This window comes from Pristiophorus japonicus, chromosome 7 (genome assembly GCF_044704955.1).
Source record: "Pristiophorus japonicus isolate sPriJap1 chromosome 7, sPriJap1.hap1, whole genome shotgun sequence".
NCBI lineage: Eukaryota > Metazoa > Chordata > Chondrichthyes > Pristiophoridae > Pristiophorus > Pristiophorus japonicus.
Genome location: NC_091983.1, coordinates 73,115,082 through 73,130,908, shown reverse-complemented (window position 1 = coordinate 73,130,908; position 15,827 = coordinate 73,115,082). Strand labels below are relative to the sequence as shown.

Genomic DNA, 15,827 nt, shown 5'->3' with positions numbered 1-15,827 from the left:
CCCCAACAGCACTAGCAAACATTCCCCCTGGGACATTGGTTCCGGTCCTGCCCAGGTGCAGACCGTCCGGTTTGTACTGATCCCACCTCCCCCAGAACCGGTTCCAATGTCCCAGGAATTTGAATCCCTCCCTTCTGCACCACTCCTCAAGCCACGTATTCATTCGAGCTATCCTGCGATTCCTACTCTGACTAGCATGTGGCACTGATAGCAATCCTGAGATTACTACTTTTGAGGTCCTACTTTTAAAATTTAGCTCCTAGCTCCCTAAATGCGTCTCGTAGGACCTCATCCCGTTTTTTTACCTATATCGTTGGTACCTATATGCCCCACGACAACTGGCTGTTCACCCTCCCTTTTCAGAATGTCCTGCAACCGCTCCGAGACATCCTTGACCCTTGCACCAGGGAGGCAACATACCATCCTGGAGTCTCGATTGCGACCGCAGAAATGTCTATCTATTCCCCTTACAATCGAATCCCCTATCACTATAGCTCTCCCACTCTTTTTCTTGCCCTCCTGTGCAGCAGAGCCAGCCACGGTGCCATGAACTTGGATGCTGCTGCCCTCCCCTGATGAGTCATCCCCCTCAACAGTACCCAAAGTGGTGTATCTGTTTTGCAGTAGGAGACCGCAGGGGACCCCTGCATTACCTTCCTTGCACTGCTCTTCCTGCTGGTCGCCCATTTACAACTATCTGGCTGTGTACCCTTTACCTGCGGTGAGACCAACTCGCTAAACGTGATATTCACATAATTCTCAGCATCGTGCATGCTCCAGAGTGAATCCACCCGCAGCTCCAGTGCCGCAATGCGATCCGTCAGGAGCTGGAGCGGATACACTTCCCGCACACGTATCAATCATTAAGGATGAAATAGCAGCGCATTTGAAAGCAGTGACAGGATCGGTCCACATCAGCATGGATTTATGAAAGGGAAATCATGCTTGACGAATCTTCTGGAATTTTTTGTGGATGTAACTAGTAGAGTGGACAAGGGAGAACCAGTGGATGTGATGTATTTGGACTTTCAAAAGGCTTTTGACAAGGTCCCGCACAAGAGATTGGTGTGCAAAATCAAAATGCATGGTGTTGGGGTAATGTACTGATGTGGATAAAGAACTGGTTGGTAGACAGGAAGCAGAGAGTCAGGATAAGCGGGTCGTTTTCAGAATGGCAGGCAGTGACTAGTGGAGTGCCACAGGGCTCAGTGCTGGGACCCCAGCTCTTTACAATATATATTAACGATTTAGATGAAGGAATTGAGTGTAATATCTCCAAGTTTGCGAATGACACTAAACTAGGCGGCGGTGTGAGCTGTGAGGAGGATGCTGAGAGGCTGCAGGGTGACTTGGACAGGTTAGGTGAGTGGGCAAATGCATGGCAGATGCAGTATAATGTGGATAAATGTGAGGTTATCCATTTTGGGGGCAAAAACACAAAGGCAGAATATTATCTGAATGGCGGCACATTAGAAAAAGGGGAGGTGCAATGAGACCTGGGTGTTATGGTTCATCAGTCACTAAAAGTGGGCATGCAGGTACAGCAGGCGGTGAAGAAGGCAAATGGTATGTTGGCTTTCATAGCTAGGGGATTTGAGTATAGGAGCAGGGAGGTCTTACTGCAGTTGTACAGGGCCTTAGTGAGGCCTCACCTGGAATATTGTGTTCAGTTTTGGTCTCCTAATCTGAGGAAGGACGTTCTTGCTATTGAGCGAGTGCAGCGAAGGTTCACCAGACTGATTCCAGGGATGGCTGGACTGTCAGATGAGGAGAGACTGGATCAACATGCCTTTATTCACTGGAGTTTAGAAGGATGAGAGGGGATCTCATAGAAACGTATAAGATTCTGACGGGACTGGATGGGTTAGATGCGGGTAAAAGGTTCCCGATGTTGGGGAAATCCAGAACCAGGGAACTTAGTCTTAGGATAAGGGGTAGGCCATTTAGGACTGAGATGCAGAGAAACTTCTTCACTCAGAGAGTTGTTAACCTATGGAATTTCCTGCCGCAGAGATTTGTTGATGCCAGTTCATTGGATATATTCAAGAGGGAGTTAGATATGGCTGAGGGGGATCAAGGGGTATGGAGAGAAAGCAGGAAGGGGGTACTGAGGGAATGATCAGCCATGATCTTATTGAATGGCAGTGCAGGCTCGAAGGGCCGAATGGCCTACTCCTGCACCTATTTTCTATGTTTCTTTGTTTCTAGACCCATCTCTTAAGTCTAACTGCAACAGCCGCGTACTCCCAGTAACTGAGCTGGAGCCTTGGGGTGTAGGAAGCAGTGATATGGTGCTGCCAACACTGTCCCCCTCTTCATTGTCTTCATCGGACATGCCACCAATCTCTCCACTTGGCATAAATGGCACAAGGGCTCCGTGAGGGTGAGGTAGCGCATTGCACCATCCAACAAGCAACTTGCACACATTCATCATCAATTGACTGATGGGCATTTGGACATTCATGTACAGATGGCTTTAAAAGAAGGCCTTCACTTACCGGTGCTGCCCCCAGCGGGATCCACATTGCCTGTGGCCATTGGGCAGGCAACATGTGGGCCCATTAGCCAATGCTCCTCGATGCCAGTGAGCTGCTGGATATCAGCCTCGCCCACACCATTCCTCTCTTGCTCCAAATGGTTATGCGCAAAGCAAAGAAGGGTTGGTGAGTAGCAGTGTCATGAGGCATTGGCAATTAATGCAAGTGTGGGTCCATTACATGCAGGTGTAACTCTCAAATGAAAGGGACCCTCCATTGCTAGTATGCACATAGACATGGATACCTCAGCACTCAATTGGTGCTTCACTAACTAGAAAGTGAAGTTGGGAAATAAGAGAAGGTGAAGGAGAGGCTCAGAGATGGAAGGTCAGGAATTGGGGGAACATGTACTCACTTTCACCATTCGAGTGATGTCGTTAAACCTTTTGCGGCATTGGTTGGCGGTGCGGTCATGAACTGAGGTCCCCGACACCTCGACAGTTACCTCTCTCCAGGCATTCACAAACACCACGTGACTGGGTCTTCCTGAGTCTGGAAAGGGTAAGCGCCTCCTTCACTCTAAAGCTTGGGTGAGGGTTTCAATTTTTGCATCAGAGAAGTGGCTGGCCCTCCATGAAGCTTTTGCATTAGCCATTCTGTACCATCAGAAACACCAAAGACAAACTCCCAATACTCAGGGCCTAGCTGCAAAATCTGCCCTTTAAGGAGGCCAGGGAGCAGCTGATTCATTATCACTCAATGGGAATCAGCTGAATTTCTCTAGCTAATTGTTCAGTCCGTCGCCGGCGCCTCACAACTTGAGCCGCCTCGGGGAAATCCCCTCCGTGCCTTTCAGTTCCGCGCGGAGGGGTTTCCTGTACGGGCTGCTCCTGCACAGTCTCAACTTTGCCATCCTCGCCGGCCGTCCGGACACGCCATGGCGTACCATCTTGCCGTCCGGAGGAGGCGGGGGTCCCCGATGGAGGGCACTCTACGCAGGGGTCCTCCCACTATTCATCGGGGACTTGGCCTGGAGGGTGGTGCACGGAGCAGTGCCGTGCAATAAATTTTTAAGCCGGTTCACGGACTCCCAGGCCGCCTGCAATTTCTGCGGTCTGGAGGAGTCCGTGTTCCATGTTTTTATTGAGTGCACGAGGTTGCAGCCCCTGTTCCATTATTTGAAGGGGCTGCTCCTGAAATTCTGGCTGCACTCCAGTCCCACTCTCCTGATCTTTGGGCACCCTGTGCGGAGGGGAGCAGGTAGGTCCGAAGGCCTCCTCGTAGGACTGCTCCTGGGCACGGCCAAGGGTGCCATCAGCCGGTCCAGGCAGCGGGCGGTCGAGGGAGTCGTTCAACCTGACTGCCTGCCTCTCTTCCGCTCTTACATCCGGTCCAGGGTGTCCTTGGAGATGGAGCACGCGGTGTCCACCGGTACGCTCGTGGCCTTCCGCGAGAGGTGGGCACCGGAGGGACTGGAGTGCATCATCACGCCCGGCAACCAAATTTTAATTTGATTTTACGTTTTTTAAGTTTAATTTGTTTTAATTGCCGGTGCTTTTAGTGTCCCCTTTCCCTTTTATAGGGGGCACTGGGGGAAAATTGTGATTTTAGTGCCCAAAAAAAAAAGAAAAACACAAAAAAAAAACCAAAAAAAGGAAAAAAGGGCCTTGTAAATGTCTGGTGTGTCACCCAGGTCGGGTGGCACGGTTTAATGTTTATGTTTTGCAGGTAGACTCTAAAAGAGTTTCAGTCCGTCCCCACACCGCTACAAAGAGCCCATTCCCACCACCAACATCGATATTTGGCCTATTCTGCCTGTGCCAGCTTTTTAAAAAGCTATCCAATTTAGTCCCTCCCCCAAACCATTCAAATGAATACTCTTCAAGTACATATTCAATTGCTTTCTGATAGTTCCTATGGAATCTAATTCCACCACCCTTTCAGATAGTGCATTCCAGATCTTAACAACACTCTGTGAAATATTTCTCCTCATTTCCCCTTTAGTTCTTTTTCCAATTATTTTAATTCTATGACCTCTGGTTTCCAACCCACTTGCTAGAGGAAACGGTTTCTCCCTACTTGCTCTATCAAAGCCCTTCATAATATTGATTACCTTGGTCTCCCCTTAACCTCTGCTCTAAGGAGAACAATCCCAGCTTCTCCAATCGCTCTACATAACTGAAGTCTTTCATCCCCGGTAAATGCTGGTAAACCTCCTCTGTACCCTCTCTAAGACTTTGACATCCTTCCTAAATTGTGGTGCCCGGAATTGTACACAATACTCCAGCTGAGGCCTAACTAGTGATTTATAAATGTTTAGCATGACGTCCTTGCTTTTGTATTCAATGCCCCAATTTACAAAGCCAAGTATCCCATACACTTTCTTAACCACCTTATCAACTTGCCCCACCACTTTCAAAGATTTGTGAATATGCACCCCCAGGTCCTTCTGCTCTTGCACCCTGCACTTGACCATATGTGCAAAATAGCTGGGATAGTGTTGTTGCAGGGAAGATTTGGGACTGGATTTTTGGCTTGCCTGCACTTCATTTAACACCCGGGAGGGGCGGTAAACAGTGATTCTAGGCATTACGGCGGGCGTCCAGCTTTTACCGCCCAGCCGGCAAATTTGGCTCATGGTTTGTGGTGGCACAAAACCTTACTGCCGTGCCCTCTAGTTTCACTGAGATCAATTGTCGTGCAATGCTCCTTTACCATCCCGGATGCAAAATTCGGCCCTAACACCTCATTTAATGCCTGTCCCAGGAAACGTCAGAAAAACCAGGTGATCCCAAGGTGCAGCAGGCAGAATTGGCAATGTATTTAAATGGAGGGATGAGGCTCCTACATTGCAAGTCACATTGACTGTAACGGTTGCGCACATCACGCTGCGTGAAGCTCCGACTTGCAAACGGCACTTTTATCTGCCATTATAGTGCCCTTACAAGGTAAGTGAGAAAATGTAATGGGGGCAGTACTAGTTTGCCAGCGTATCATGCTCCATGCTATTGCCAGGCGACGTCAAGCTAGAATAAAGGCTCTTGGCCATGTCAGCCCACGGATGAAGAGAGGCCGAAGACGTCTGGGGAAGAGGGCTTAACCCTCACGGGTTAACAGGCACCAACATTTATATCTCCAACTCTCTGATGAGCAATGTGTGAGAAGGGAAGTGCTGACAGAGATATGCCATCTCCTACAGGAAGACCAATGCCTAGACCGCTCCGGAGGCAGCCTTCAATACTCCCCTCAACAGGTATCCAAATTCATTGTGGTGTGCTGCATGTTGCACAACTTGGCTATCATGAAGGGCCGAGCATTGCCAGTGGGGATTGAATACCCACCTCAGGAGGAGCCTGGCAAGGTCCCCATTGGATAGCCACACCATCCACGGGGGAGACAGCATGGAGATGCTGCCGGACCAAGAGTCGCACGTCGCCAGCTCATAATGGACTGGTTCTCCTAAATGGAGGAAACTGAGGGATGGAACTAATACTGGACACGCTAGGTGCCCCCATAAAGGCACATCTCTGATGAATGATACACAAGACACCAATGCCAAAGCAACAAAAGCTCAACCCACCAAAAGAAAATCATACAATATACAATGTTATATTGCAGACCACTGAGCAACAATGAAGTCCCTTAAATCAACCAAACTTTTTCAACGCAGTGATTTTCAGCTGGGACACAAAAATGTCCTTGTGTATCGCCTGATTTTGTGTCCTCGATCATGGAACCTCATTTTTTGCCAAATTTTACAGTTGAGGGCACAAACTTTTTCCAGGCACCATCAGGACCGCCCCGCTGCCATTACCACCCCAAAATCGTAAAAGTCAGAAATCCAGCCCAACGCACCAATCTACCAGTGTGGTATGCACCAGAAATAATGGGGGTGAACTTCCTTTGGGCTCCTCCCGTTCCGCTGCCATAACTTTAGAGGAACCCCATTTTAAGCAAGGTCGGAATTTTGCCGCCACTCAAAGGGCGGGTTCGGAGGTGGGTCCACTGTCAAAATATAAAGATTGACATCGGGGAATTTCGCCGCCAAAGTCTTTAAAATAAAGATTTCAATGTTTGACAACACATTAACAGAAACTTTACATGAGCATTGGCTAAAAGACCAAAGGGCCAAAATTGACCACCGCTGGAAACGGGGCGCACCTACTTTGTTTCTCGTGTTTTTGCCGCTCTTTGGCTGTTTTTTTTTCCCGGCAGACCGCAAGTCGGTCATAATGGAGGGCGGATATGCGGTGGTGAGCGGAAGTTTGCACTCTAGAGGGGTGGAAGTTGGGGGTGGGCGGAGTGGCCGCCGCTATCAGTCATCAGCGTAGCGCTGATGACGTCGTCACAATACCGCGTCAACATGGATCTCCCCTTCACTTAAAGGCGAGAGCCTGCACGATTGTTTACGTTCGGTCCACTGGGCCACCAGGGAGGGTTTCGGCCGAGCCAGCAGCCTGGCACCCAAGAGGGGGTACCAGGCTGCCTGTTGGCGACCCGGCTGAACCCGGGGGTATAATTGATGGCCCAATATGGCAGCCGGCCGACAAAGAAAAACATGGCAGCAGCGGCAGGAGGTCCCCCCCTTTAATGGGAGCCGCACCACCATTTTACAAGGACTACAGCCTCACTGGACACCAGAAAAAAGCAGCTTTTGGCACTGCTCAGCCAGAGCAAGATTTTTTCAGCGGAATTTCATCATCAAGGGGAACATCAGTGGTGCGCGCTCTTAGGATGCACTTAGGATGAATCTGCAGCAGCGGAGTGGTGGGAGACAGGGGGGAGTGGGATACTGCAGGAGCAGAATTTTTAAAAAGGTGGCTATTACACGAAAAATCAGCGACCATTGCACTCCGCTGCGTGGCCACTGATTTCCGGCGGTAACAGACCTTAAGGGAAGGGGCAATTTTGGCCCCCAAGTCCCTACCCTTGTGTGTTGTTAGTTGGTATGATTGGACTAGGATGAGGATGAGACTGAGGGGTGGCTAGTGAGATCGGGTGTGAGAGAAGTCAAAAAAGAAGTAGAAAGAAATCAAAAGGTGACGTCACAGCCAACGTGGTAAGTGATTGGCTGCTGATTGGTGAGTAGTTTTTCTTTTTCTTTATTAGTCAGTAACTTTTAACATTGTTGTCGGCAATTTAAGTGTATCTAAGGGTTAAGTCATGGCAGGACAGCTCGGTCATGTGATATGCTCCTCCTGTACCATGTGGGAACACGGGGACAACACCAGTGTCCCTGACGACTACATGTGCGGGAAGTGTGTCCACCTCCGGCTACTGACGGTCCGCGTTGCGGAGTTGGAGCTGAAGGTGGATTCACTCTGGAGCATCCACGATGCTGAGAATGACGTGAGTATCACGTGTAGCGAGTTGGTCTTACCGCAGGAGAAGGGTCCACAGCCAGCGAGGGAATGGAAGACCAGCAGGAAGAGTAGTGCAAGGAAGGTAGTGCAGGGGTCCCCTGTGGTCATCCCACTGCAAAACAGATACACTGCTTTGAGTGCTGTTGAGGGGGATGACTCATCAGGAGTGGGCAGCAGCAGCCAAGTTCATGGCACCGTGGCTGGCTCTGTTGCACAGGAGGGCAGGAAAAAGAGTGGGCGAGCGATAGTGATAGGGGATTCAATTGTAAGGGGAATAGATAGGCGTTTCTGCGGCCGCAACCGAGACTTCAGGATGGTATGTTGCCTCCCTGGTGCAAGGGTCAAGGATGTCTCGGAGCGGGTGCAGGACATTCTAAAAAGGGAGGGAGAACAGCCAGTTGTCGTGGTGCACGTTGGTACCAATGACATAGGTAAAAAAAGGGATGAGTTCCTACGAAATGAATTTAAGGAGCTAGGAGCTAAATTAAAAAGTAGGACCTCAAAAGTAGTAATCTCGGGATTGCTACCAGTGCCACGTGCTAGTCAGAGTAGGAATCGCAGGATAGCTCAGATGAATACGTGGCTTGAGCAATGGTGCAGCAGGGAGGGATTCAAATTCCTGGGGCATTGGAACTGGTTCTGGGGGAGGTGGGACCAGTACAATCCGGACGGTCTGCACCTGGGCAGAATCGGAACCAATGTCCTCGGGGGAGTGTTTGCTAGTGCTGTTGGGGAGGAGTTAAACTAATATGGCAGGGGGATGGGAACCAATGCAGGGAGATAGAGGGAAACAAAAAGGAGGCAAAAACAAAAGACAGAAAGGAGATGAGGAAAAGTGGAGGGCAGAGAAACCCAAGGCAAAGAACAAAAAGGGCCATTGTACAGCAAAATTCTAAAAGGACAGAGGGTGTTAAAAAAACAAGCCTAAAGGCTTTGTGTCTTAATGCAAGGAGTATCCGCAATAAGATGGATGAATTAACTGTGCAAATAGATGTTAACAAATATGATGTGATTGGGATTACGGAGACGTGGCTCCAGGATGAGCAGGGCTGGGAACTCAACATCCAGGGGTATTCAACATTCAGGAAGGATAGAATAAAAGGAAAAGGAGGTGGGGTAGCATTGCTGGTTAAGGAGGAGATTAAGGCAATAGTTAGGAAGGACATTAGCTTGGATGATGTGGAATCTATATGGGTAGAGCTGCAGAACACCAAAGGGCAAAAAACGTTAGTGGGAGTTGTGTACAGACCTCCAAACAGTAGTAGTGATGTTGGGGAGGGCATCAAACAGGAAATTAGGGGTGCGTGCAATAAAGGTGCAGCAGTTATAATGGGTGACTTTAATATGCACATAGATTGGGCTAACCAAACTGGAAGCAATACGGTGGAGGAGGATTTTCTGGAGTGCATAAGGGATGGTTTTTTAGACCAATATGTCGAGGAACCAACTAGGGGGGAGGCCATCTTAGACTGGGTGTTATGTAATGAGAGAGGATTAATTAGCAATCTCGTTGTGCGAGGCCCCTTGGGGAAGAGTGACCATAATATGGTGGAATTCTGCATTGGGATGGAGAATGAAACAGTTAATTCAGAGACCATGGTCCAGAACTTAAAGAAGGCTAACTTTGAAGGTATGAGGCGTGAATTGGCTGCGATGGATTGGCGAATGATACTTAAGGGGTTGACTGTGGATGGGCAATGGCAGACATTTAGAGACCGCATGGATGAACTACAACAATTGTACATTCCTGTCTGGCATAGAAATAAAAAAGGGAAGATGGCTCAACCGTGGCTATCAAGGGAAATCAGGGATAGTATTAAAGCCAAGGAAGTGGCATACAAATTGGCCAGAAATAGCAGCGAACCTGGGGACTGGGAGAAATTTAGAACTCAGCAGAGGAGGACAAAGGGTTTGATTAGGGCAGGGAAAATGGAGTATGAGAAGAAGCTTGCAGGGAACATTAAGACGGATTGCAAAAGTTTCAATAGATATGTAAAGAGAAAAAGGTTAGTAAAGACAAACGTAGGTCCCCTGCAGTCAGAATCAGGGGAAGTCATAACGGGGAACAAAGAAATGGCGGACCAATTGAACAAGTACTTTGGTTCAGTATTCACGAAGGAGGACACGAACAACCTTCCGGTTCTAAAAGGGGTCGGGGGGTCTAGTAAGGAGGAGGAACTGAGGGAAATCCTTATTAGCCGGGAAATTGTGTTGGGGAAATTGATGGGATTGAAGGCCGATAAATCCCCAGGGCCTGATGGACTGCATCCCAGAGTACTTAAGGAGGTGGCCTTGGAAATAGTGGATGCGTTGACAGTCATTTTCCAACATTCCATTGACTCTGGATCAGTTCCTATGGAGTGGAGGGTAGCCAATGTAACCCCACTTTTTAAAAAAGGAGGGAGAGAGAAAACAGGGAATTATAGACCGGTCAGCCTGACATCGGTAGTGGGTAAAATGATGGAATCAATTATTAAGGATGTCATAGCAGTGCATTTGGAAAGAGGTGACATGATAGGTCCAATTCAGCATGGATTTGTGAAAGGGAAATCATGCTTGACAAATCTTCTGGAATTTTTTGAGGATGTTTCCAGTAGAGTGGATAAGGGAGAACCAGTTGATGTGGTATATTTGGACTTTCAGAAGGCGTTCGACAAGGTCCCACACAAGAGATTGATGTGCAAAGTTAGAGCACATGGGATTGGGGGTAGTGTACTGACATGGATTGAGAACTGGTTGTCAGACAGGAAGCAAAGAGTAGGAGTAAATGGGTACTTTTCAGAATGGCAGGCAGTGACTAGTGGGGTACCGCAAGGTTCTGTGCTGGGGCCCCAGCTGTTTACACTGTACATTAATGATTTAGATGAGGGGATTAAATGTAGTATCTCCAAATTTGCGGATGACACTAAGTTGGGTGGCAGTGTGAGCTGCGAGGAGAATGCTGTGAGGCTGCAGAGCGACTTGGATAGGTTAGGTGAGTGGGCAAATGCATGGCAGATGAAGTATAATGTGGATAAATGTGAGGTTATCCACTTTGGTGGTAAGAACAGAGAGACAGACTATTATCTGAATGGTGACAGATTAGGAAAAGGGGAGGTGCAAAGAGACCTGGGTGTCATGGTACATCAGTCATTGAAGGTTGGCATGCAGGTGCAGCAGGCGGTTAAGAAAGCAAATGGCATGTTGGCCTTCATAGCAAGGGGATTTGAGTACAGGGGCAGGGAGGTGTTGCTACAGTTGTACAGGGCATTGGTGAGGCCACACCTGGAGTATTGTGTACAGTTTTGGTCTCCTAACCTGAGGAAGGACATTCTTGCTATTGAGGGAGTGCAGCGAAGGTTCACCAGACTGATTCCCGGGATGGCGGGACTGACCTATCAAGAAAGACTGGATCAACTGGGCTTGTATTCACTGGAGTTCAGAAGAATGAGAGGAGACCTCATAGAAACATTTAAAATTCTGACGGGGTTAGACAGGTTAGATGCAGGAAGAATGTTCCCAATGTTGGGGAAGTCCAGAACCAGAGGTCACAGTCTAAGGATAAGGGGTAAGCCATTTAGGACCGAGATGCGGAGGAACTTCTTCACCCAGAGAGTGGTGAACCTGTGGAATTCTCTACCACAGAAAGTTGTTGAGGCCAATTCACTAAATATATTCAAAAAGGAGTTAGATGAGGTCCTTACTACTAGGGGGATCAAGGGGTATGGCGAGAAAGCAGGAATGGGGTACTGAAGTTGAATGTTCAGCCATGAACTCATTGAATGGCAGTGCAGGCTAGAAGGGCCGAATGGCCTACTCCTGCACCTATTTTCTATGTTTCTATGTTTCTATAATGTAGATAGAGAGAGAGGGATAGGTGGAGGTGCAAGGTAAGTTGATGTGAGAAAAGATGTGCGGGAGCAGGGTTGGGAAGGCAGAGTAATGGGAATGTGATGAGTGGCACAGCAGGATGAGGTTGAGTGCGACTTTGCAGTAACGTTTCGTGATCCACTGAGATCTTTGAAAGGTTTGCGCCATTGCAGCCTGGTCCTCTTGATAACATCACTGCTTGTGCCCTTCTGTGCAATGTACATCCAGGCTGCATTGGTCTCCTGGGGAGGTCTCTTCCGCCCATTGGAAGGGAAGAGAACCTCCTTACTTGCTGTGACTCCCTTTATTAGCATATGAAGGGGGTCATGGGTGAGTATGGTGCCGCCGTGCACCTTTGTGCAGTGCTATTTTTTGATTTTGTTTTTTTTTCCATTAGGGATATCAACAGTATTGTTCCTCACAATATATATATTGTGCATATATTAACATATTGATGTGTCTGGCTAACCAATCTGGAGTCATGATGGATTGCTTACAGAAAATTATGTAAAAAAAAAAGAGGCAGATAAACAGCCCCTCGACCCACTTCATTCTTAAGCCCTGATGATTTGTGTGTTCTCTCCTTCATAAAGACAACAGAAATCTCTCCCAGAAAGTGGTCACCATTTTTAAGTTGTTATTTTACCAGGCACAGTTAGAGATTGTTCTGATCTGAAACTGGGCAGATCCTCACACACAGCACAATTCCACCACCTGAGATCCTAAGCAACATAAACAACTTGTGGACTTTATTGGTCATGAGGTCAAAGTATTTGAACATTCATACACCTCAGTTGACATCTGCACTAGAATGTTTAGAACGAAGATTCTGTTTGTATTTCTGACGTGATATACATTAAGATTGACATTACTGACCTCAGGAGTATTACCCTGTGCTAAGACCTACTTGTTTCTCAATGCAGGTCTATGCTGCCCGATGTTGTTGATGATTTTAGACTTCAAAACCCATACATAAAAGGACTGGAACCTATATTCTGCTCATTCTATGTTTTCTTCACCAAGTTTGCAGCTGGAGTTTCTCTGGGATTCTCTACTCTTAGCCTTGAGTAAGTGTTTCAAACATGTTTTTTAAGCTCATATAATTTCCCTCCTTAAAACAAACATTTGCACTAATTCACTAACACGCTGTATAGCATGTGAATGTTGTCACCTGTTTAAAGGATGCAAGTTCTTTTAAAAACTTTTCTTTCTCAATTTTGGTGAAGAATGTCAGTGATAGGCAATTGAAGAATTGATTAAACAGTCCAGAATCAGATTTAGCATGGCTGGACGCAGAGTAAGCGCTCTATACTCTGACTCATCAAAGTACCTCAACCACACCCTTGGAGAAACATCCCTCCCCTACATCAGTGCCGTATCAGCCAACGTTGATTCCCTCTTTTGATAATAGTTTCTTCTCATTCTCTATCTATTGATGCACCATGCAACATGATTGAGAGGACTGGCTAGTGGATGATCTGTTAAAATGCCACTCTGAAACTAACTGCTCGGAGGCACAGGAGAGACACTGGATGTTCTCCTTCTGGTTTTCCATAAAACTGAGTAATTTGGGGAAGTTCATAGGGTATTACATTACCTAGGATTCTGATGGTTTCATTACATTGGCTGACACTAAATCCTGCAGAATATTCAGCCTTGAGATTTAATGGTTGTTTTGACTGTAACTTCATCCATCTATCTTGTATAAGAACTTTGACATGTCATTTCCAGTTCAAATTGTCTGCAATTAGAACATTTGGAGTCATAACAATACTGGGGTAACATAACATGAGAAATGTATGCTGAAGAAAAGGTGTCAGAAAAGCTTGATGATGAGACCTGTTTGTGTACTAGTTTTGCAGGCTATGAAACCGGAGCATGCTCCCAGCCTCCTCCTGTGGCTTTCACCCTAAAACTGTTGGTGGGAGCAGCACCTACAGGCCTGATAGTCATTGGGTTATTAATATTCCGGTTTTACCCAATCACAGAAGAAGTCCGAATGAGAAACAAATTGGCGCTCCAAGAGCTACGGTACATATTTATTTACATAATGGTCTGCTGTATTGTTTTTTCAGAGCAAAGAGCCAGTGCAGCACAATGGGCCGAATGGGCCGCTTCTGTGCGGTGAACTTCTAGAGGTAGAAATTCAGCTTGAGTAGCAGCATTAAGCGGGTGGTATCCGATCGGCCGCCCATTATACTCCCCGCCCAATAGTCAGTTCCATTGAAGTCAATTAAACTGAATATCGGGGGGTTGAGTGGGCGGGAGCATGGGGGGGTGGGGTGGGGGGGGAAGAGAGTATAATGGGCAGCCAATGAGGTACCGCTCAAGTCAAATTTCTACCCCAATGCTCTATTGTTGTTAGACATACACAGTCATGGTTACGTGGCAGACGATAATTATAATATTATGCACTGTGTGGTCCTGGAAGTGGGACGAGTTCAATTTTAGCTATACATACAAAAGGTTTGTTGTTCTAAAAGATGGGCCTTTTTTTCAATAATAATGTAATTACAATGCTTTTATTCTGTAATAAATTTGACCTACATTCACCAATGGAAGTGCTACCACAGTACAATGTCATGAATCAAATACAGAGAAAATGGCTGTCTCAGGTAACTCTGGAATATCTAGACCGCTAGGGCGTGCAGTTGCCTGGCAACAGAGATGGTAACGGAGGTGGCAATAGCAGTCCCTCTGAATGGTGCCCCACCGGCTGTTAAAATGATGGGTATGCATGGCTCGTTCATGTAATTGTGAACCTGTGGAATTCTCTACCACAGAAAGTTGTCCAGGCCAGTTCATTACATATATTCAAAAGGGAGTTAGATGTGGCCCTTACGGCTAAGGGGATCAAGGGGTATGGAGAGAAAGCAGGAATGGGGTACTGAAGTTGCATAATCAGCCATGATCATAAATAATGGTGGTTCAGGCTCGAAGGGCCGAATGGTCTACTCCTGCACCTATTTTCTATGTTTCTATATTTTCTATGTAATAGGAGCTACCCCACCATGAGAACTAATGTAAGTGGGGCAACCTCAGTACTTATCATTAAGCACCACCAGACAGAAGCAGAAGCATTCGTCACTGACAAGTAGAAATGTAAACAGAACTTAAAAACTCTTAGGCCAGAGCTTTGTGAGTTGCCGCTGGTTTAACATTTGCCAATACTTTACCTGCTGTTTCAATTCCTGATAATGACATGAGGTGCAGAGTGTAACCTAAGGCTGCAGAAATTCGACTTGCAAAGTTAACAGAGCGATGACTCCCTGTGGCGGCCTGAGGCCCGAGTCTACTTTGGCTTCAGGTCTCATTTAAATGTAGACAGTAAGCTGCGGGCATCAAATTGGCAGCCCACTGCAGCTCGCCAGTCAGGGAGGGCAGGAAGTCAGCTGGCTTCTGTGCTGAGCATCATGTGAAAGAAACATGGACTTGTCACACCTTAAGGCAGCATCATGCACTACATAGGCATATTTGGTCAATGCACGATCATGGCCCCGAATTCACGACCACTCAGAGAGCGCTAATCATGGCTGATCATTCCTTCAGTACCCCTTTCCTGCTTTCTCTCCATACCCCTTAATCCCCTTAACCGTAAGAGCCATATCTAACTCCCTCTTGAATATATCCAGTGAACTGGCATCAACAACTCTCTGCGGCAGGGAATTCCACAGGTTAACAACTCTCTGAGTGAAGAAGTTTCTTCTCATCTCAGTCCTAAATGGCCTGCCCCTTATCCTAAGACTGTGTCCCATGGTTCTGGACTTCCCCAACATCGGGAACATTCTTCCCGCATCTAACCTGTCCAGTCCCGTCAGAATCTTATATGTTTCTCTCAGATCCCCTCTCATCCTTCTAAACTCTAGTGAATAAAGGCCCAGTTGATCCAGTCTCTCCTCATATGACAGCCCAGCCATCCCTGGAATCAGTCTGGTGAACCTTCGCTGCACTCCCTAAATAGCAAGAACGTCCTTCCTCAGACTAGGAGACCAAAACTGAACACAATATTCCAGGTGAGGCCTCACTAAGGCCCTGTACAACTGCAGTAAGACCTCCCTGCTTCTATATTCAAATCCCCCAGCAATGAAGGTCAACATGCCATTTGCCTTCTTCACCGCCTGCTGTACCTGCATGCCCA

At 47.3% G+C, this 15,827-nt stretch overlaps 1 protein-coding gene across 1 annotated transcript in view; it reads left to right on the top strand.

Annotated features, from left to right (window-relative positions):
* mfsd2b (MFSD2 lysolipid transporter B, sphingolipid) overlaps window positions 1–15,827 on the top strand; it is a 123,793-nt gene that overhangs the window by 101,601 nt on the left and 6,365 nt on the right. Inside the window, exons 12-13 of the mRNA XM_070884186.1 lie at window positions 12,613–12,756; window positions 13,544–13,720. Coding sequence (XP_070740287.1) covers window positions 12,613–12,756; window positions 13,544–13,720 — 321 coding nt within the window. The remainder of the gene's footprint in view (window positions 1–12,612; window positions 12,757–13,543; window positions 13,721–15,827) is intronic.